The sequence below is a fragment of the Melospiza georgiana genome, chromosome 18 (assembly GCF_028018845.1).
Source record: "Melospiza georgiana isolate bMelGeo1 chromosome 18, bMelGeo1.pri, whole genome shotgun sequence".
NCBI classification, from domain to species: domain Eukaryota; kingdom Metazoa; phylum Chordata; class Aves; order Passeriformes; family Passerellidae; genus Melospiza; species Melospiza georgiana.
The window spans coordinates 12,169,798-12,193,118 of record NC_080447.1 but is presented as its reverse complement, the minus strand read 5'-3'; the positions used below and the strand labels follow the sequence as shown (position 1 = coordinate 12,193,118).

Genomic DNA, 23,321 nt, shown 5'->3' with positions numbered 1-23,321 from the left:
GGGCCGCCCCTCCCCGGAAGCGCCGGCGGCCCCGGAGCGCAGGTAAACAGCCAAGATGGCGGCGGAGGCCGCGGGCCCGGCGGGGCCCGGCACCGGTAGCGGCAGCGGCGGCGGGACGGGCCTGACGGACCTGCCGGGCGAGCTGCTGGAGCTCATCCTCTGCTGCGACGTGCTGGGCGCCGCCGACATCGGCCGCGTGTCCTGCACCTGCCGCCGGCTGCGCGAGGCGTGCCAGCCCCGCGGCAAGGTGTGGCGGGAGCGCTTCCGCCTCAGGTGGGCAGCGCCGCTCGGCCCGGCCCGCCCGGGCTCGGACGGGAGGAACCGGGAGGGAACGGGCAACGCCGATGGCCGGGCCGGCCTGGGAGGGTCGCGTGGGGCGGTGGAAGCGGCGCCGTCACCGCTCGATCCCTTCGCGGTGAGGTCCGGCCGGGCCGGCGGTGGCACCGTGCGGGCAGCGGGCGGTGCGGTGGGGAGGGAGCTGTAAAGCCAGCATTTCACCCCGTGCCACGGGCAGGGACACCGAGCACTGTGCCAGGCTGCTCCAGGTTTATCCAGCCTGGCCTGGAGCACCTGCGGGGATGGAGAGGCCACGGCTGGGCTGCTCCGAGGGTCCTGCAGGGCTCCCTGCCCTTCCAAATCCCCCGGGAGGGCCCAGACTGAGCCTGCTGCTCTCAGGGGATCCTGCTTGGCCCGGGATCAGGTTTGTGGCCCTTTCCACACCAGAGCCCGTGGATCCCCTGCACTGCCAGGGCCAGCACGGATTGGCCTCCCTGAGCCCTCCAGAACTCCCAAAGCAGCCGCCAAAACCCATCTCAGGCCTGGTGCTGGACAGCAGAGAGGGGTTTCTGCCTGAGGCTTTGGGGAGAGCTGTTCTCACAGATCCCCAGTCCTTGGGATGGGGTTTTGCTGCTGTTCTGTTCCCCCAGGGGCTGTGCTCAGTGGAGCTGTGCATATTTTGGGATCAAGGGTGAGTGTGACACTGTGGTGCTGTGCTGGTCTCAGCAGTCCTGGGGGCAGCTCCCCTCATTCCTGAGGCTGTCCAGGCTCATGTCTTACCTGCTTTTGTCTGTGCTGGCACAGGAAAAGCAGCAGAATTGCTTTCTCTCGCTGCCAGTTGGCTCCTGAAATTCAGCTCAGCCCAAATGTGGGGATTGTTCTCTTTCCCCCCCCCTTTTCACAGGGGTGAAAAAGCTGCTGAGGAATCACAGCTTCCCCACTTGGCTCCTGAATTTCAGCTCAGCCCAAATGTGGGGCTTGTCCCCTTCCCCCCCTTTTCACAGGGGTGAAAAAGCTGCTGAGGAGTCACAGCTTCCCCTCTGCACCAAGCCATGGCTCTGGGGCTGACTTCCAGCAGTTGAGTGGCTGCAGTTCCTGCAAGTGTCAGCCTGGTTGGGATCCAGCAGCTGGAATGGGATGTGGTGGGTGATTGGCACACGTTTCTCCCCTCCTCTCTCCTTGATAATGGAATTTTTGGCAGGAGGCTTCACCCTGACCTTGCCATCCTGGCTGGATTCCGTTGTGAGCAATGGCAATTCCGTCTTTCCAGAATTCCCACCGTCCTTCCAAGCCATGAAATTCTCCTTTCTCACCCCAAAATAAAGGACTGTGATGGTTATTGTGAGGTGGCTGCATTTCAGCAGTAGCTGAAAGGCCAGGAATTCATCAGGAGAGAGGTTGTTATGTAATGTGAGGTTATTTGACTTTATTTTGTGGGGACAACTGCAGGGGAGTTTTATTATTAACCAGCAGTGAATACCTTCCAGGTGTGGTTTGGACACTGGTAATGATTATTATACAGGAGGAGTGATTTCTATATTTGGCAAATTAAATATATAAATATATATATATAACCTGAAAAGAGCCTAAGACAAAGGAAAATGTTTTGTATAAACCAGTAATAATGAACAGCATTTCAAAATGTGGAATAAATCCCCCAGCAAATGAAAAGAAACCCCTTTCTCTCAGCTCCATTTCCAAAATATTTCCATCTGTGCTGATTCTTGTTCATGTTTCTCACACAAGTGATCCTGGTGTCTTCACAGCAGCAGGAATTGCAGTGCTGGCACCTATTTTATGGCACAAAGCTGTGTTGTGCCAGCACACACCCACTTTATTCAGAAAGGTGCTGCTGACAGCCCCCAAAGCATGCCCTGAAGTTGGATTTTCAGCTGAACATTGAAATTCTGGATAAGCTGTGAAATGTGTGGTCTTTGAGGCTCAGTAAAGGAGGTGTGAGGTGTTTTTTTTTCAAACAATTATTTCTTGTCTCTTTTCAAACTGCAGAAGCATTTAGCTGTCACAATTTGACTCCAGGTTGTGTTTTCCTCCCCTAGATGTTGCCACCAGCAAGGGCAGTGGAGGGAGCTGTGTTTTTAATGAGCTCCCCGAGGTGGTAGGAAGAACACAGGACAGAGAATTCCCCTTCTGTTCAGTGCCAGGTTGGCTTCCTTCTTTGTGGTAAACTCTTTTAATTATAAAACTGAAGCATTTAGGATGTTTAGGCATCGAAATCCTGCAGTGGGAGCCTCTGAAGGCTTCAGGAGAGCTTGCTTTTAAATAATCATTAATGCACAGCTGCAGATGGGGAGTTGTGCTTTGATGTCTGAGGTAATTTAATCCAATTGAAAGCTGGGCAGTGTCTGGGCTCTGTCTCAGCTCCTCAAATCGTTCTGGAGGTTCTCAGGGAGGTGAAATATTAATGCTGCTGTTGTTTTGTGTGTGTATATGTGTGCAGGTGGCCATCCCTGCTGAAGTACTACAGCCACAGTGACAGTGTCAGCTGGCTGGAGGAGTACAAGGCACGGCACAACGCGGGCCTGGAGGCACAGAGGATTGTGGCCTCCTTCTCCAAAAGGTTCTTCTCAGAACATGTAAGTCCTCCTCTCTTTGTGTGTGTGTGTGCAGCAGCCCTGCCACCTGTCCAATAGAATCATTAATAAAATCATTAATTGGATCATTAAGTTGGAAAAGACCTCCAGGATCAAGTCCTGAACTGTGTTCCTCAGTACCACATCTTCACATTTTCTGAACCCTTCAGTGAACCTTTGAAAAGCCAGAGCTGACATTCCTAAATCCCCTCAGGAAAACAATTCCTGCCCCTCTGCAAGGAGAAGCTGAGAGCAGCACAGTGCAGGTGTCTGTAGGGCTGCTTGTGTTGGTCCCACAGCTTTACATGGACAGAAACCAGAGCTCAGAGAGGCTGAGGTTTCTCACAGCACCCTGGGATGCCATCTCAAGGACACAAAGAACATTACTACTATTATTGTTATTGTTATTATTCTTTCTGAAATGTTGGGGCTTGCAAATGATGCAGCCACAAGAGCCCATGTTCCACTTGTGTTGCTCTCACAGCTTAATCTGCTGGACAGAAACCAGAGCTCAGAGGGGCTGAGATTTCTCACAGCACCCTGGGATGACATCTTGAGTACACAAAGGACATCATCATCGTCATCATCATTATTATTGTTATTGTTATTATTATTATTTCAGAAATGTTGGGGCTTGCAAATGATGCAGCCACAAGAGCCCATGTTCTGCCCTTGATCTGCTGCCAGAAGGATTTGGGCTAAGCCCAGCACTGGTCCTTGCCCCAACCCAACAGCAGCTGCTGCCAGGAGATTTTCCTTCCAAGGGTCCAGAAAACTGAACTCCTTCAAAGGACAGCAATGGCACCACTTCCCTAAGCAGCTTGACACCTTTTTCAATTAATCAATTTTTCCTAATAACCCACCTAAACCTCCCCAGGAGCACCTTGAGGGTGTTTTCTCAACACTGCCTGAGCATTCACATCACCAGGGTGTATTCTTCTTTAAAAATCCTTAAACCATTCAAAAGTTGTTTATTTCCCTTTTTAAAAATGTTTTTATCTAGTATTTATTATTATTTTTATTAGGAAAAGGTTCTTCTTCCCCCTGAGGGTGCTGAGCACTGCAAAGGCTCCCCAGGGCAGTGGGGACAGTCAGAGGCTGCCAGAGCTCCAGGGGTGTTTGTACAGCACTGCCAAGGATGTGATGGGATTTTGGGATGTCTGTACAGGGTCAGGAGATGAATTGAATGATTCTTGATAGCTTGGAACATTCCATGATTCCATAATAATTCAAATATTCACCATCATTGATTGTGGTCAGTTCTTTTCATTAGTTTATCCTGCCCCTCTCTCCACATCACCTCAACTGTGCACTCAGAGATTTTTATATTTCCTGACTTTGTGTAAAAAGCTGAAACACAGCCAGAAGGGGAGAGAGTTCCAAATCCAGAGGTGTGTGGAGTGCACACACCCTGGGGTTGCATTCAGCCCTGAAAGCTCTTTGCTTTGTGCTGGGAGCTCAGCCCTGGCTCTGGGAATTGTGAAGGCCACAGGGTTTTGTTGACACAAAGCACAGCTGCTGTTCTCACTGCAGACCTTGTGCAAGGACGAGTTCTGAGAGCTGTCACAAGCCCTTTGAGCTCAGGAGCAAAGCACAACAGGGCCTCTCAGTTGCAAAGTGTGTTTTTGAAGTTCTCCAGCCAGCCATGACCCTGAAATGCTTCTGTGTTCAGTGGGGAGAAGGTGAAAATGTGGTGTCTCACACTGATGTGCACATGAGGCAGGAGTTACTTGGCTCTTTGTGGGTTTTGTCAAGCTGTACAGCTGGGTCAGCCTGGAATTGTGTGAAATCAATATAAATACTGCCTGTGACTTTGGCTGAATTCAAAATCCCACACAGGAGCCACTGAACAGCCTCCCTTTTATGGCTCCTGTGCAGAAGGAAGGCAGCAGGGCCAGGTGGGTGTTTGGTGTCTCCTGGCTGCTCTGTTCTGCAGCTGCCAGACATTTGTCCATGGAGAATTGTCACAGCATTAACTGGGAGAAGCAGCTCCTGGATTCCTCCTGTTTTGATCACATATGCAAAGACCATGGAGAGACCATTAAGAAATACCCAAAGGCCTCATGATGAGAACCATCTCCTGTGGGGCCAGAAACTGCAGCTTGATTCCCTGCTCAGAGCTGAGAGGAGAAGGCTTTCAACCCATGCATGAGCCCATATCCTGTAGTGAAAAACTTGAAAGCCTATTTTTTTTTACAGTTCAGCCAAAGTTTAAAAAGTAATTCTGAATTCTGGAAGAAAATAGCAATTCTGAATATAGATGCAGAAGTGGTTGTTGCCAAAAATAAAGGCTCCTGTTCTTCATTCCTCCACCCAGGACGAATCTCCTGCACAGGGGGGTGTATGGAGGGGTTCAGTCAACCACAAGCAGTTGATTCTACCTTAAAATCACTTGCAGCTTGTGCCCATCCTGCATAAATGTGATTTTGCTGGTGCTGAACTCAGCATCACAGCCTTAAATGCTGTAGAATTGGGCTGAAATTGCTAAGAATGTTCCTGGGGTTCTCAGTGGATTCATAAATCCATGAGTACAGACTGGGAGTATTTGGGGAGCATGTGGTTTTTAAGATATTTAATAAATTGGGAAAAAATGGATTAATTTGGTTTTGAGCCTTTTTCTGAAGTTATGGGAGAATCTGTTGTGCTGTGCATGACTCCTTGTCTGCTTTGGCAGGTGCCCTGTGATGGATTCAGTGACATTGAGACCCTGGGCTGCCCCAGCCATTTCTTTGAGGATGAGCTGATGTGTATCCTCAACATGGAAGGAAGGTAAGAGAGGGCTGAGAAATTGCAGAGATTTCCCTCTTTCCCCAGTTCCAGGAGAAAAATATCCTGGTTAGTGCCTGACCTCAGCCTCTGCCCTTGGTCACTCATTTAACAACACCCCAGGCTTGCTGAGGCCTGATTTCACAGCAGATTGAGTATTTCCAGAGAAAACCATGGAAACTTTGTCCCACAAGGGGAGATCCTCTGGCTTTGTGGTGCTTTTTGTTGTTTGACAGCTCGAGGCATCTCTTGGGACATATCCCATGCACCCTCAGTTCTGCCTAAGCTGTTCCCATCCTCTTGTTCCTTTTTGATTTAAGCCTGGATCAGTTTGCTGAACTGATTTGCAGGATTAGGTCAGAGCACCAGAAGAAAGTAGAAATCCTTCAGGAATGCCACCATGAATCCCTGTACCCTGAAATTCCAGCTTTTTCTTTCCTTTTCTGAGCTGGGGTAGGTTGGTCCAATTTTTTGTCCCCAGAGAAGCAACTGAGTTGAATTCAGCCACTGCAAAATTTGAAGTTCTGTAAATTATTCAGCCAGGTGGTAAATAAAACTCGTGGGTTTTATCTGCCTGGGTAATCTCATCACCTTGATTAACACTGGGCAAGATGAGTATGTTTATTTGAAGGTTTTATTTGCTTTATTTGAAGGTTTTTCTGCTGGTACCACCTACCCAGGCTGGGTTTGGTGTGATACAAAGCTGTGATAAATGTCCTTAATGGGGCCTAATAGCCTTGATTAGAGGGACTGTTAATAGGGCTTGAAAAAACCCAACTGGAATGGCAATCATCTCATTTTTGCCTTTTCCCATCCATTTTATTGCCTTCTCTATTTGAGCTGGGCCTGAGCATCTCTCATTTGACAACTGGTTAAAAAGCTTTTGAGGCTTTGCACTGGCCAAATGCCTCCCCATAAAGCAGAATTGATGCTAATTACACCCTGATTAAGCTGTAGCCAGTGCCATTCAGGAGCATTAGGCTAAATCATCTCCCTGGAAGATATCCCAATAAAGCAGTTGTCCCTATTGAGGATCCCAGTTTATTGGAAGAAGATAAAATATGATGAGTTTTGATTGCCCTGCTGTCCAGGAGGATGGAGAGGCTTTAGAAAGTGATGGGGTTTTGCTGTAAAAAGTTTTGGAATTGTATCATCTACAAAGCAACTGTTGATCTCCTCCTGCCTTTTCAGAGCTACAGAGTTGCTTCTCCTCTGGGGAATTTTGGTTTTCTTCTGAATACTATTGGACTGACATTCATGTCCCTCATCAATCCATTTTTAATGCTGAGAGGTTGCTTTAGGAGTGGCTCTGGAGAGATGCAGTCAGACAGAGGGTAATGTTTTATGAATAAAGTACAGGATTTTAATCAGATATTCCTGAGCTCCTTTAATTAGGATCTGTGTTGTTTCCCATGATAATGTATCTCCTCAAAAGGATGTATTGGTGATGGGAGATGATAGGAGCAATGTTTTGCAAGTTGTGTGTGGCTTTTTTGTGATAAATTCCTCTCAGCATTCCCCTTCTGGTTTGACTTTCAGTGACAGTGCTTGTTGAGAAAAACAATAACCCAAACTGTAAACTTGTATTAAAACTTAAACCACGTTTTCCAACTCAAACCAACTGTTCACCCTTCAAATACTTATTTAGAGCAACGCTTCCTCTTGTGTTTAACTGTGCAGGAAAGGTCTCACCTGGAAGTACTATGCCAAGAAAATTCTCTATTTCCTACGGCAGCAGAACATACTGAAGAACCTGAAGGAGTATCTGCAGCGCCCCACAGAGCGACAATCCTTCCTGGAGGGTGAGTGCTTGGCACAGAGCCCCTAATGCCAGCTCTCTGTTGTGGTGTGCTGTAATGTCCCATTTTGGCCTTCCAGGTCACTTCCCCAGGTGTGCCTGTACCTCTCTCCCTTCCCCCTTGCCCCCATGCTGAGTGAGTCCTGTCAGTCAGGCTCAACATTCCAGCAAGGCGTCGTGTGGTTGGTCAAGTTCAAAGGATGCCCCTGTGCCCAGGGGTCATTGGCCTGTCTGGGTGTCATCTTCCCCTGAGACCCTGCCCCTCTCACCTGGTTGGTGGCTCACCTGTACCTCCCCTCCCCCTGTCCCTGAGCTTAAAAGGTGATCAGACCATGTGGTCAGTGTTCTGTTGGAGCAGTTGCTCACGTTCAGACCTCTGTAACCATGGAATAAACCTCTGGACATTAAACCCTCCAGCAGAATCCATCCTTTTTCTCTTCACCATCGCCTGAAGCCATTCCTCCTGAGGTAAACGGGGTTCCTAACAAGCCTGGACTTGTTCAGTGCCCAGCTGCAATCTCCAGCAAGCCAAGGTGTCTCTGGGGTGACACACCGCAGTTGCTGCCTTTGGCCCAGCAGCGAGGGTCAGACTGGCCCAGGCACAATCTAACTGGTAATACTGGGAGCCTTTTTCCAATAGCTCTCCTTCCTGCTTTGACTTGTAAGGAGCCTGCCTTGCTCAGATCCAGCAAGCCCTTGCCTAATGACTCAGAGTTCAGGCTGGATTTTGGATGTGTCTGGAATCCTTCCCATCCCCGTTACATCAAAATGTCAGGATGGCATCAGGTGCTGTCAGTGCTGTGTGCTTGAAAAATCACCCCTGGACAGCTGGGCTGAAGGCACAAAATGGTAAAACACTGGAATCTTGAACAAGGTGCTGAGAAAATGAGCTGGAGCTCGGCATCCTCATTACTGACATTGCTGCTGTGGCCCCTGGGCTGATTCCCAGTCAGTTCCCTGCTCTCCCCCTTCCCAGGAGCTCCTCAGATAAGGGCAGGGAGCAAGCAGAGGGAATTGTTGTAGCCTGAGCACTGGGAGTGTCTCAAGAATTGAGTGCTGGACTTTGGTGGGAAACAAATCCAAGTCACATGGTGGGAAGGCACTTACACCTGCTAAGAAAGAAAAAGCTCTTTCTTCTGCTTCTTCTGCTCTTCATGTCATCAGTCTGGTGGATTGTTCTTTTTCTGTTTTCTGAATGGCTCAGAAGTTGCCAGGGGCTGTAGAAGAGTCCCTTCCTCTTGGTCCACACTCCAAAATATCCCTGAAAAAGGGTAAAAGAGGCTGTAGCACCAAAGCTGGTTCTTGTTAATGCAATAGGCTTTGTAGAAGGGGCTGTTAGGGAAAGAAGGGAAAGCAAATATGGCATTTTCTACAAATGCCAAAAAACAAATTAATTATGAGACTTAGTCATGTGGGTCACAAATATGTGTGGTTTGTCTGCCATGAACGTGCCTTTGAAGCACCAGCAGGAAGTGTTTTGGGAATTTCAGCACAGGGAACACTTTGGGGGGACAAGAAGGAGACACAGGGCCCTGCTGAATTCCTTGATTTACAGACCAGTCATGGACATGCTGACAAAGCCATGTAGCAGGCTGGAAGAGGTATGGTCCATGCAAAATCCTTGCAGCTGATTCCAAAGATTGAAAAGAGGAGACTTTGGAAAGAGCAGTGGTGCCAAGGAGAAGGTTCTGTGAAAAGGAAATATTTTCCTGGAGGGGCTTAGGCATACAAAAGCTTCTCCTGTTCTGTGTTGTGTTAGGAAGATGGAGAGCAGGTGTGAAAGAGAAAAATGAATGTAGCTGATAAGGAAATGATGAACAAGGATGATATGGAGGATGTGACAGGGAGCAATCAGAAGTGAGGCAGTTTGGGTGAAGCTGGGATTGTTTCAGGCTCTGAATAAAAATCTCTGTACGTTGGGGCTGTGGTGTGAGCACAAAGCTGGTCAAGCCTGACCCAGCTGCACTCCTGCTCAAGGTACAGAAGCCTTTCAGCATGGTGGAGAGGGCAATACTGAGTTCAGCTGGTAATTTCTCATGTCAGCTCACTCTGTGCATTTTGTGTATCCAGGAGATGACTGCAGGTTCACGCACAGAGCTCTGCTGTTCTGCTGCGACCGCTCGCTGCATGCCTGGAATGCAGAGCAGGCTGAACCAAGCCAAGAAAAAACTCAAGTCCTGTTTCTTATGCAGTTTGTTTTTTCCAGGTGCTGTTTTGATTGATCAATACTGTAACCCCCTGTCAGACATCTGCCTGAAGAGTGTCCAGGCTCAGGTGGACGATATCACGGACAAAGTGCGCAAAGTGCTGCGGACCAAGAACCCCAGGCACCCCAGCTTGGCTTCCAAGGCAGGTACTGTACAGAAATGTGCCTTCCTGCAGAGCCTTCCTGCCCCTCTGCACAGCTGGAACAGCTGGGGAGTTGTGGCAGCTTAAAGAGCTGTTGTTTTTATCCCCTGGCAAACAGAATTGTGACATTTACTGAAGCCATCATTCAAGAAACAGCTGTTCAATAGCCATGGGTTCAGTCCATCTGATGCTGAAAGAATTGGGAGGGGAATTCTATTTTTTTCCCATTTGTCTCTGGGAATCTTATTAGTCCTGTTATCTACAGCTGAGCTGTGGGACTGGGAAACAACCTCTTTACTGCCAATCTCAGAAAATAATCAGTAGAAAGGTGCATGTTTATCATCTCCAAAGGTCAGGCAGCATCTTGCTCCATGGTTTTACAAACACTGAGTAATTTCTGGCTTCCAAGGAGAGACTGAGCTTGCCCATGTGAAGATTTCATTGCATAAAGGTTGAGTGCTCTTGTTTTCTCAGTCTTTGTTTCGCTGCATGTGTTTGCAGGAGAGGTTCTCATTCCAGAAGTGGAGCTTCAGAGGCAGGTGCTTGATGCCATGAACTGTGTCCTGTATGAGCAACTGAAATACAAAGGAAATGAGCTGGATTACTACAATTCCCTGAATTCCTACATTCACCAGGTATGTGTGTGTCAGGCAAAAACTGGGAGGCTGCAAGGCTTGAGGCACTTTATTTGTCTGAATGTAGCCAGACAAGTCATTCTCTGTGAAGAACAACTCTTAAATAAATATGTTACCCTTCAGTGCATATTCTGTCAAGTTGCATTTTCAGTTGTGAGATCAACCCTTGAAATTCGTGTTTTTCTTAAATCCTGCCTGTGTTTTTTGTCACATTTTTCTCCCCCAGGTTTTGATCCGCAGGACAGGAATTCCCATCAGTTTGTCTGTGCTTTACTTAACAATTGCCAGGCAGCTGGGAGTCAAACTGGAGCCTGTCAACTTTCCCAGCCATTTCCTACTGCGGTGGTGTCAGGGGAAAGAAGGGTGAGTGACCTGCTGAACTCTGAAATTGTGCCCACAGTGACAAAAACCAGAACTTATTTACAGCTCCAGACCTGTGTGAGAGTGTTTAACTGTGTTCCATCTGCCTGTACAGAGGGGAAAATCAGATGTTTAGGAAAGTTTTCCTAGAACTCAGCTGCTGTGGCTGAATAATAACAGATTTCCTGCTCTAGACCTAGAGGAGAGTGTTAAATTATTTTGCACATGGAATTATAACCTATACAGAGGGAAAAACCAGATCTTTAGGAAGGTTTTTCTAGAACTCAGCTGCTGCTGAATGGTAGCAGATTTCCTGCTCTAGATCTAGAGGAGAATGTTTCATCATTTTCCACATGGAATTATAACCTACACAGAGGGAAAAAACATGTCTAGGAAAGTTTTCCTAGAACTCAGTTCTGCTGCTGCTGAATGGTAACAGATTTCCTGAAATAATAGTACCCATGAGGTGATGGAAAAAAGGAAAGGTACCAGGTAGTCTCTGTTTAGGAGGGAGTTGAGAAATGAAGATTTTCCTGGAATTCAGTTCTGCTGCTGCTGAATAATAACAGATTTCTTGCTCTAGACCTAGAGGAGAATGTTTAATTATTTTCCACATGGAATTATAACCTATACAGAGGGAAAAACCAGATCTTTAGGAAAGTTTTCCTAGAACTGCTGGATAATAACAGATCTCCTGAAATAATAATCCCCCTGAGGTGATGTGGGAATTATGGAAAAGAGGAAAGGTACCAGGTAGTTTCAGTTCAGGAGGGAGCTGAGGAATGAAGGACACAGGTTGGAAGTGTTGAGGGAAGAACAGAAACAGCAAACCCTGCTTTACCACGAGACCCTGCTCACAGTTTGTGCTCTGTGTCACCTCCTCAGGAGCACAGATATTTTTGACTACACCTACATTGATGCCTTTGGGAAGGGGAAGCAGCTGACAGTGAAGGAGTGCGAGTACCTGATCGGGCACCACGTGACAGAGGAGTTCTATGGGGTGGTGACCTCCAAGGAGGTCCTGCAGCGCATGGTGGGGAACCTGCTGAACCTTGGCAAGAGGTGAGCTGAGGGTCCAGACCCTGGGGAAAAGGAGCTGGGCTGCATTATCTGCATGTCCTTCCAAAAGGAGTCACTCATCTCATGAGGTCCTGAAAATTCCATGCGTCACAGGGCATTCCACCTGCATCTGGGTGGAAACAAAAATATTTAGTGAAACAAGTTCCTCTCAAGAAAATAGACAAGATGTTTTATTTTCTCTGTGAAAAGCTGATAGGGACTGTCCACCTTGAAAACAGAGCCTTTTTCTGTCATGTGGTAAGCACAACCCCCATGTTCAAATGAGCATTTTCAGAGATCCTGTTGGTGTGTAGAACATCAAGTTTTGATTCCAAATCCTCCTGATAATCCCTTTCCTGAATATCCCCAGACAGACTCCCAGGAGTGAAAGGATTGTTGTAGGTGTCAGGGGAACAAAAGGCTTGGAGAGTGAATTCTCTGACCCGGGAGAAGAGCAGTGGGTGGGAGGGCAGAGTTCAGTGATCAGGTGTGGAGTGCTTTTCCTTGCAGCAGGCTGATGTGGTGGGTGACAATCCCTGCTGGAATCACTGCTGTGAGCATGCTGGACCTGCTGCACCATTGTGGGCACTCCCCCTGTCCCTGGGAGTTCTGGGGACAGGGTTGCAGAGCCTCACAGGTGAATTTCCTTTCTGCTGGCAGAGAGAGCACTGACCAGTCCTACCAGCTCCTGAGGGACTCCTTGGACCTGTACCTGGCCATGTATCCAGACAATGTGCAGCACCTCATGCTCCAGGCCAGGTTGTACTTCCACCTGGGAATCTGGCCAGAAAAGGTACCTGGGCACTCAGGGGAATGCTCTGGGGAAGGCTGAGCACTATCAACACTGGGTTATTGATTCCTGGGCTATGTCAGCCTGCATTACAGTCTGCCACAATTTGTTTCTGTAATAAATGCAGTTGGAGGAGTTCTCACATTGCAGGGAATCAATTTGAAGCAGGGAGAGAGGATTATTCTTGACTGTTTGTCCTGGGGGAGACTTGGGAGCAGCTTTGAGTCATAATTTATGATTTACAGCTTGTCTTGTAACCAGCACCATGGACTGTGAGTTCTTAGAGCATCCTGTGCCTAAATTGTGGTAAAATTCCTGCTGGGCTTCTAGAAAAAGAACAATTACCTTCTCAGAAAACTTTAGAAAGTTATCTTTTATAAATAAAACCAAAGCTGTGCTCCCAACTTTGGCCACACAGTCTGTGGAAAAGCAGCTTGATATTCCTGTCCTTGGAATTCCTTTTCCTTCTGGGTAACAATTGGAATTGCTTTTCCTTTAGGATAATAATTCCTGTTATCTTGGGAATGTGGAAAAGAAGGTGCTGAGATTTACAGGTTGTCTGGATCATCCAAGGCTTTCACTGAATCAGGGAAGAGCCTGTAACTCAAAAAAATCTGATTTTTTTAGTGTGTCACTGCAGCACAGAGGTTTTTCCTACTCAGAATTCCCTGTGCTGGTTCAGTGGAGCCTGTACCAGTTCCATCTGTGAGGTTTGGGAAGGGGACAGGAATATTGGCTGGACAGCTGAGCAGAAGCAAAGCTCTTCCCACCAAATCAACTGGAACAGGATGCTGGAGAAGCTCCCTCCTTCCCTTTGAAGAGCAAACTGTGCTAAGCTTGACCTTCCTTTCTTAAGGCAGCAAATTCTAGGGTCAGCACAGAAAAACCAGCACCAAAAAATTGTGTATGAGAGGGGACTCAGTGAGCTGGACATAAATAGGGAACACTGAAAGATCTTCCTGGCACTCAGGGCAGTTTGGAGAGCACCAGATTTGGATTTGCAGCCCCCCAGACCACAGAACCCAACGCCAGGGCTGAGTTTTACTGAGTTTTCCTGAGCTCTCTGCACCAGCTGCAATGGAAATGAGCAAATTTGGATTTTTCAGGACTGTATCCAGTCGTTCCAGGCTGTCAGGCAGGATTGCAGCTAAGCAGAGAGAATGCTGTGTCTGACAGGACACAATGTACCAGCTTTGACAGGAGCTGCCAGATTTATGGATGGCTAGGAAATCTAAAAAGTCCTGCAGAGCTGCACTTCATGTTGCCCCAAATATTTGTAAATAACAGTAAATAAAACTCCCAAAAATCTCTGGCAGCTGGGGTTACTTCTTCCTATAGGATTTTTCAGGATTTTCACATCCTTCTTAATTCTTAATAGAATTAAAGTGGCCAAGAAGCCTGAGCTGTGTTTCTTCTCATGAATTACTCACTTGTCCTTTATTTAAATTGATTTTCCTCGATTTTTGGCTGCTGTTCATGCTGAACAGCCTGAGATTTCCATTCCTCTTCTGCTGCTGCTCTGAACTTAATGACCAAACCTATGATCAAGGAGACAATCCTTTTGCCAGGTGCCAAAGTGTGACAGATTTTGGGACTTGATGTATTTGATGTTGAGACAGATATCTGTCTTTTCTCATCATGTTTACATTACAGATTGGGGTTTTTTCCTTGCTTTTACCAAAAAATTTAAATTTGCTTTGCCTGCATCTCACAAACTCATCTGCAGGTGCTCTGATGTTGTGCCAGAGGGTGTTGGGAGGCTGGAATTGTGGATGTGCAGACCTTGCTTTGTGTTTTTTAGTCATCCTGAGACAAGCAGCTTTTCTGTCTTGTTCCATGGGGAAGCATCATGGAAGTTATTTCCATTTCCTCCTGTGCTGCCCCATTTTTGCTCCTCACAGACATGCTGAGAAGCTCTTTTAAGTTAAAATATTAGTTCTCAAGAACACCAGAAGTCACCTGGAATCACTTCCCAGCAGCATTTTTGGGACATTGGGAACTCATGACCAGAAACTTTGAGAGGTGCTCTGCGGGCACTAAAGAGGATATGATGAACCTGTGGGGCTGAGTTTTAAGGAGCTGCTGAGCTCTCCAGTGCCTTTCCTGAAGCTGGGAGCTTTACAAAGAGAAAAGGAGTAAGAACAGGCTGTGTGCAGGCTGAGCATGAAGCTGTGGCAGGGAACAGTGTGGAAGAGGTTGTGGCAGCTCTCAGGGCACTCACATGCAGCAATACATCTGTATGTGTTTATGTCTGGGTGTGAAAAGAGAGCTGTCTGCTGAGGAAGGCAGGAGCCTCCCCTGAAATGGAAAATGCAAACCTCCTCCCTCCAAACTGTTATAATTTTGAAATTTAGGGGCTCTCAAGCAAAGGGATGGGAATAGGTTCTTTACTAGGAAAATTAAAAATACAAATGCAATAGTACAAACAAAAAAACAACAGTGACAGAGTCAGAATAGGAGCTGACTCCTGTGTGTCAGGGGGTGTCCCAGCCCCATCCCAGGGGGGCTCAGCCCTCCTGCAGTGCCAGCTGTGGCTCTGCTGCAGCAGGGATCCTGCACAAGGGGGGAGTTTTCCTCTGCAGCTCCAGGGCTGCTGCAGATGGGCCTGGGCTCCCTCTGGCCATGCAGGGCAGCAGAAAGCTGCTCCTCTGGCAATGCAGGGGGCAAAGGCTGCTGTGCTGTGCCAGGCTCAGATTGGATCCAGGCAGGAATGCTTGGCTCCTCCCCTGGGCGGAGCATCTCCCCATGGGATGCTGGGATTGGATCAGCCCTGCAGGGACACTCAGTGGCCATGGACAGCAGAGATCTGCTGCAGGGAGGGTTGGCTGTGGGAGAGAGAAAGAAAAAACTGCCCCAGGAACAGCAGAGAACTGCCCCAGCTCTCACAGATGGGGATAGAATACAGAGTTACATCTTCTAACCTAACACAGTTTATAAGTTGTGCTGCTGCAGGGAGATGTCCTGACCCTGTTTTTGCTGTGGTTTGGAAGGTCCTGGACATCCTGCAGCACATCCAGGCCCTGGACCCATCCCAGCATGGAGCTGTGGGGTACCTGGTGCAGCACACCCTGGAGCACATCGAGCGGCGCAAGGAGGAGCTGGGCCCCGAGGTCAAGCACCGCTCGGATGAGAAGCACAAGGAGGTTTGCTTCTCCATTGGGCTCATCATGAAACACAAGAGGTGAGCTGGGAGCATTCCCCAGAGTCAGCTCTGTAGCAGCAGAGCAGAAGGGTTTGAGCTGACAGCACTGGGATGTGGTTAGTGCCAAGGAGGAGTGGGAAATGCCAGGCACGTGCATCTGTCCCGTGCAGGAAAATGGGGGAGGCTCTGGGAGTGCCTGGGGAGAGCAAATGTTTGCACTACAGAGAGCCTGACTTGTCTGAGTCATCCTCTGTCACACAGGTAACATCCCACAGCACAGAGCTCTCCAGGAAACAGCAGCAATCACTTAATGAGGGACTGTGCCACAGAGTCAACTTCAGAATCGATTCTGATACTCCCAGGACAGTTTGTGGATGTTTCCCTGCACTCTCATTCCCTGTTCTGCCTGCACTGTGTTGCTTTGGCCACGCCTCTGACTCCTCAAGGCATCCAGAGCATATTTGAGGGGTATCAGCAGTGATAGTTACAGCACCTCACACTTAACCCCATGAATATTCTGTAAATAGTGATGGCTTTGTTCTCAGTGTTGAGGTTGCCATGTCTGTGTGATGAGCACAGAATTAGTTGCACAGCCCAGCAGGATGATTGATCCTTCCTTATTTCTTCCTTCCTCTTCTGGCTGCTGACTTCCAGGCTCTTTGCCATTCTCTTTTCTTGCTCACATTTGGTTTTCCTTTGTCTTGTGCTGTTTATTCCTGTCTGTTTATCCAGCCATTCAAAGTCACTTCCCTCCACCTCAGAACACAAACACAAAGTCTTTCTGAATTGTTTTTTTCTCCCTCTTGCTCCTCTCCTCCTTGTGCCAGCTCTCAGGAGAGGTTCCTATCCTGTTTGTGCTCTGTTAATCTTGAGGAAAAAGAGCTGGCTCTGGAGTCCCCACAGCCTTTGTGTGCAATTTCTTGACTCAGGTATGGCTACAACTGTGTGATTTATGGCTGGGACCCTGCCTGCATGATGGGCCACGAGTGGATCCGGAACATGAACGTGCACAGCCTCCCCCACGGCCCCCACCAGCCCTTCTACAACGTCCTGGTGGAGGATGGCTCCTGCAGATATGCTGCCCAAGGTGAGCAGGGGCTCCTGTGGGCACTCTCTGCCCACATCAGGACAAAAGGATGCTTCAGTGATTAATTAAGTGTGGTTAATGAAGCTTGTAAAGGTGGAGGTAGGAAGGAAATGATCCTGAGTCATGGCCTGCTCTGTTTGCTCTTCATGAAGTCAGCAGTGCTGGGCTGGCCATGAAAACTCACTCTGGTGTGATCTCCTCTTGCCCCAGGAGGGTTTTGGACACTCTGATGGTGTGAACCTTGATTGCTGCTTTGGGAGAAATAATTCAGCTTCTGCTGGAGGCTGAAGGTCAGTCAGCAGCTCCTGACAGCTGTGCCTTGCACAGGACCTGGAAATGGGATTTAGTGAGGGGTTGTGGCCAGGACATGGTTCTGGCCACTGTCACATGCCAGGATCCCAGGGGACACAGGTCACCTGGCTGTGAGTGCCACCTTTAACCAGAACAAAAAGGAATGTCTCTTCACAAGTGCAGGGAGGTGTAGAAATCTCAATGTCACATGTGTTTTATGCAACAAACCATAAGAGGAAGCTCTTGTCTGGTGGTCAGAGTGTGTGGTTGGGACACAGGAAGAACTGTTGAACTGAGCTTCTGAAGAAAATTACAAAAGAGGAGCACATGTGTGACTCTGTACAGTGGAAAAATGTTCATTTGCCTCATGTTTGTGTTCCCCCTGTGACAGGGAGGTCCCATCCAGGCAGGGCAGCTGCACAGCCAGAGTGTGTTTGGCTAAGGGAAGATGTGGAAGCTGCTGGAGGGACAATGCTGACCAAAATGCCCTTTCCCTGGGTGCTCCCTCATGTTCTGTCCCCTGAGTGTGACAGGAGGTGTGACAAGAGGTGCTTTTACAGGCAGGGACACTCCTCCCTCTGTAGATCTAAAGTGCAGGTGTTTCTCACTGTCCTGAAATTGGCTTTTTTATATTCAGAAGTCCAGAAGGATGAAGTGGCAAATTCTGATGGCTCAGATCAGGCAGGGCTTGGCCTCAGAGAGTCTTAAACTCATGTGCCATGAGTTGATATTAAAATGTGCATCTTGGTAATTACCTAATCAGGTAATTGTCCCCAGTGCTGCTGGGGCTGAGTCATCACTTATCTTGTGTCTAATGATGTTTAAACAAACAGAACCCTGTCTGGTCCCACAGTTCTTGCAGGGTAGGCTGACTCTGTTATCTCTGTGTAGGAGACACTGCTATCACTGCATCTCTGTGGCCTGCAAGAGTTCTGATACTGCTGGGGAGAAGTGAAGGGTTTGTTCTTGCTGCTATTGCTATCCCTTCTAAAACATCCTCAGATCATTTGGGAAGGATTATTTCATATCCTCCTGACCTGACTCTGGGGAGGGAGGGAGAGATTTTGCTGAAAGAATCCTAAACAAATCCTCATGTGGAGTTTAATTTAACCAGCTCAGAAATAACCCCAAGCTTATTATAGATAAATGTACCTCAGTTTGAGGCCTTCCTGTAAATCTGTGGGTTGAGTGTAGTTAATTCCAAACTGCTGTGTTCTTCAGGGAGTTTGGTACCTGTCCACTCTTGTCTATGTTTTGTTTGCTTTGTGACAGCACAAGAGGGAGATCTGTGGCTCAAAACTGCTTGTCAGCACCTTTGGGAGGCTCCCACCTTGTGCTGAACTCGCCTGTGTCAGCCTGTTCCCCTGCCAGCTGCTGTTTTATCCCTGCAGCTCTCCATCCCTACAGCAGCTCCATCCCTCCTGTTCCATCCCTGCATCTCTCCATCCCTGCATCTCTCCATCCCTGCAGCTCCATCCCTGCAGCTCCTGAGCACAGCTCCATCCCTGCAGCAGCTCCATCCCTGCAGCAGCCTCATCCCTGCAGCTCCATCCCTCCTGTTCCATCCCTGCAGCTCTCCATCCCTGCAGCTCTCCATCCCTGCAGCTCTCCATCCCTACAGCAGCTCCATCCCTCCTGTTCCATCCTTGCAGCTCCCCATCCCTGCAGCTCCATCCCTGCAGCTCTCCATCCCTACTGCAGCCTCATCCCTGCAGCTCCATCCCTGCAGCAGCTCCATCCCTGCAGCAGCTCCATCCCTGCAGCAGCTCCATCCCTGCAGCTCCTGAGCACAGCTCCATCCCTGCAGCAGCTCCATCCCTGCAGCTCCATCCCTGCAGCAGCTCCATCCCTGCAGCTCTCCATCCCTGCATCAGCTCCATCCCTGCAGCTCCATCCCTGCAGCAGCTCCATCCCTGCAGCTCTCCATCCCTGCAGCAGCTCCATCCCTGCAGCTCTCCATCCCTGCAGCTCCATCCCTGCAGCAGCCTCATCCCTGCAGCTCCATCCCTCCTGTTCCATCCTTGCAGCTCCCCATCCCTGCAGCTCTCCATCCCTGCAGCTCCATCCCTCCTGTTCCATCCCTGCAGCTCCATCCCTGCAGCTCCATCCCTGCAGCTCCATCCCTGCAGCTCCATCCCTGCAGCAGCCCCATCCCTGCAGCTCCATCCCTGCAGCTCCATCCCTGCAGCTCGCAGCTCAGCTCCCAGCTCAGCCATGCTGCTGCAGAGCACTCAGCAGTGCAAATTGTTTTTCCGCAGTGGTGCAGTATCCAGAAAGGTCCTTTGCAAGCCTCTAGGACTGCACCAAGCTGCTTGAGGCATGGAAAGCTCTGGTGCTGCTGGCTGCACACCCTGGCATGCAGCAGCTTCAAAGAGCCTTCATGGATTAATAGGAATTCTCTGTTCCCACTAATGAACTGGATTTCAGAGACAGATTATTCCTGAATGACGTTCCCTGCACCCCAGCTCGTTCTGCCCTGCCCAAAGTCAGTCTTTGATCCTGATGCAGCTTTTTTGTTCCCTAGCTAATACTACCTGTTTTATCTGGCAGTGTGCTGGAAAAAAAATGACATCATTTGGGGAGTGCTGCAGGGCTCCAGCCTGTGGGATTTACTCCCAGCCCCTGCTCTGCACTGACACTGCAGAGCAGAGCAGCCCTTGGGGTTCAGTGTTCAGGGGACACCTTTGGGGTTCAGGGGACACCTTTGGGGTTCAGGGGTCACCTTTGGGGTTCAGGGGGCACCTTTGGGGTTCAGGGTTCAGGGGTCACCTTTGGGGTTCAGGGGGCACCTTTGGGGTTCAGCATTCAGGGGTCACCTTTGGGGTTCAGTGTTCACAGATCACCTTTGGGGTTCATGTTCAGGGGCCACATTTGGGGTTCATGTTCAGGGTTAACCTTTGGGGTTCAGTGTTCAGGGGACACCTTTGGGGTTCATGTTCAGGGTTAACCTTTGGGGTTCAGGGGTCACCTTTGGGGTTCATGTTCAAGGGTCACCTTTGGGGTTCAGTGTTGTTTAACTCTTGTGCCTAATCAGGTTTTCTGGAGGAAAGAAGCTACTGTGGGAAATATTAAATGTGTCCTTCTTAGGGTTTATCACTGGGGAACTTTGGATTTAGGGAAGTTTGTTTTGCTGGAGGCACAGGCTGGGCTTTGGCATGGTGGAAACACAAGCTGAGGGAGGAAGGTGGGCTCACCTTGGAGCATTTGAGGGGGATCTCTCCTCAAACAGATCCCCCCAGGGCTGTGAGGGATTAGAGGTGCAGAGCTCACTGCAGCAGCTTCTCCCCATGCTTACAGCTGAGTCCTGTGACCAGCAGAGTGGGAGCAGCACCCTGCTCCTCCAGCCCAATGCCAGGCAATCCAGGCACAAACCAGTTGCCATGTCCCTGGTGAGTGGGGCCATCAGGAGTGAGGCTCTGTGAGCACTCACACTGACCTGCTCTGCCCATTTTCCTGCATAAGGGTATTTTTTCCTTTCACGCACCAGATTTGGTGTTTCTAGAGACACAAACTGTTGTGGTGTGCTGTAATGTCCCATTTTAGACTTCCAGGTCATTCCACCAGGTGTGCCTATACCTCTCTCCCTTCCCCCTTGCCCCCATGCTGAGTGAGTCCTGTCGATCAGGCTGAACATTCCAGCAAGGCGTCGTGTGCTTGGTCAAGTTCAAAGGATGCCCCTATGCCCAGAGGTCATTGGCCTGTCTGGGTGTCATCTTCCCCTGAGACCCTGCCCCTCTCACCTGGTTGGTGGCTCACCTGTACCTCCCCTCCCCCTGTCCCTGAGCTTAAAAGGGTGATCAGAGCATGCGGCCGGGATTCTGTTGGAGCAGTTGCTCACGTTCAGACCTCTGTAACCATGGAATAAACCTCTGGACATTAAACCCTCCAGCAGAATCCATCCTTTTTCTCTTCACCATCACCTGAAGCCATTCCTCCTGAGGTAAACGGGGTTCCTAACAAGCCTGGACTTGTTCAGTGCCCAGCTGCAACCACCAGCAAGCTAAGGTATCTCTGGGGTGACACACCGCAGTTGCTGCCTTTGGCCCAGCAGCAAGGGTCAGACTGGCCCAGGCACAATCCAACTGGGAATATTGGGATTCATATTCCAATAACAAACAAAGCCTGAGAGATGCCCAGGGTTGTGCCCTGCTGTTCTGTGGGGGGTAACTGCTGCTTCCCTTCCCTGGCAGAGAACCTGGAGTACAACTCTGAGCCTCGGGAGATCCCTCACCCCGACATCGGCCGCTACTTCTCCGAGTTCACCGGCCTGCACTACCTGGCCAACACCGAGCTGGAGATCCGCTACCCCGAGGATCTGGAGCTCACCCGAGCCACGGTGCAGAAGATTTACAGCTCAGGGAAGGAGTGAGTGCCAAAGGCAGCCTGGGGACAGAAGCAGCTGGAGTGTAGCTTTACCCTCTCTGCAGAACTTGCGTGGGAAGCAAGTTTGGTGACAATCCTTTGGCTTAATGCATTGAAAACTGCACTGAACTTGGAAACTGGTGCTACAGCATCTTCCCGTTGTCTGCCTGGCCCAGGGGCACGGGGACACTTTGGGACTTGAGGCCCAGCAGGAGGATCTTGCAGGGACAGCTGTGCCAGGAGCGTTGTCCTTGGGAAGGATCTGCACATTCTGCTCCTTCTGTGGTGGCCTTGGGTCAGCACAGCATGATCCTGGTGTGGAATATGGAGGAATCCCCTCTTCCAGAGAAGGAAGTGGCTTGTCCTGGCAGTATTTTTGTTTGGCTGTGTCTGTCTGGTTTGGTTTGAGTGTGTATCCCATGCAGGCAATAGTTTTTAAAGTCTCTCACGTTTCGTTGTTGTCTTCTCCGGTCTGAATTTCTGGGTCAGGTATTGCTTCACCTCTGTAGTCTGATTGTTCCTAGAGCTACTGTTCCAATCCTGAATATCCTCCTGGGCCTGGCAATATCCTCATGGGCCTGGGAAGGAGCTCCAGCCACAAAACCAGCAGCAGTGAGGCTGGTGAGCAGTGCTGACCCCGGGGCCAGGTGGCCACCTCACCAACAGCAGAGACTCCAACAGCAGAGGAGGAGCTCCTGGCCCTTTCCATGCCTGCTGAACACACCCAGCCCATGTCCTGACCTTGTTCTTCGCTCTGTCCATCCTGTGTGTCCAAGGTGGGATCCGTGGCACAGCCATGAGTGCTCCCAGAGGAGCTGGAGCCTCTGCTGGGACCTTGAGTGACTTGGATGGACGCGGAGCTGCCGCTCGCTGCCATCCCCAATTTTTTTTTTCCAATAGGTATTTATGCAATACATGGAATGATGACTGGAACCTGGCCATCCCTGGAGTCAGCCAAAGCATTATGGAAGCAAGATGTTAATTGCTGCAGCTTGAGGCCTTCTACCTTCTTGCCAAAAGAAAACTGATTCTAGAGGGGTGCAGGCTTGGCTGCCTACAAGGGAAGAGCTTCAGCAGCTGGAGGCACATGACTTTTAACCTTGACTGAAAGGCCCAGACAGAACCACTGCAGAAGAGGATTTCCTCTGGGCTCAGGGGCTGTGGGGTGCAGAGGGACACAGTGTTTGTGCATATCTTTGTGGTTTCTGAAGCAATGTGTGTAGAGTAGCTGCAGCTCGTGTCTCCTGTCACTGTCCACTGGCAACACAGTAATTCTTCTCTCTGAGCTGACAATTAGGGCCCTGTAGAGGTAGGTGGATGCTCTTTAGTCTCTTATGCACTACAGGTATCTCCATGTGGAATCACAGCCCTCCTCTCCAGCAATGCCTGCCCTGCATGTCACCTCCTGCAACTCTGAGCACTGGTTTGCTGTGGAAATAAATGCTGAGAGCCCAGCACTTTGGTGGTGGTGGTCTGCAGGGATCTGGGGCTCCAGGAGGAGCAGCCTGTGGGGAGAGAGTGAGGAATGCTGAGGGGGCTCTGCTCCAAGCAGAACTCTGTCTTCAGAGAGTCAGAATCCAGAATGGTTTGGGCTGGAAAGGACCTTAAAGCTCCTCTTGTTCCATGGGCAGGGACACCTTCACTATCCCAGGAACCTGGAGGGGGGAGGAGTTCCCATGGTGAAGCAGGGTAGGGAATCCTCAGGCAAAAAACCTGAAATTCCATCTCTTGTTCTTGAGGGTTGGAGCAGGCCCCAGACCTCCAACCCACTGTGAAAGCAGATCCCAAAAGATTCCTGGCAGGGATGCAGGGTTG

The 23,321-nt window shown here is 49.5% G+C and overlaps 1 protein-coding gene across 1 annotated transcript; it reads left to right on the top strand.

Moving 5' to 3' along the window:
• Window positions 1–55: 55 nt before the first annotated feature.
• Window positions 56–22,960, top strand: FBXO21 (F-box protein 21). The gene is made up of 12 exons (XM_058037122.1): window positions 56–273; window positions 2,735–2,870; window positions 5,542–5,636; window positions 7,314–7,435; window positions 9,638–9,784; window positions 10,282–10,415; window positions 10,642–10,778; window positions 11,661–11,837; window positions 12,495–12,627; window positions 15,615–15,805; window positions 16,696–16,853; window positions 21,335–22,960. The coding sequence occupies exons 1-12, from the start codon at window positions 56–58 to the stop codon at window positions 21,511–21,513; spliced, it is 1,827 nt and encodes a 608-aa protein (XP_057893105.1). The 3' UTR covers window positions 21,514–22,960.
• The last annotated feature ends 361 nt before the right edge of the window (window positions 22,961–23,321 follow it).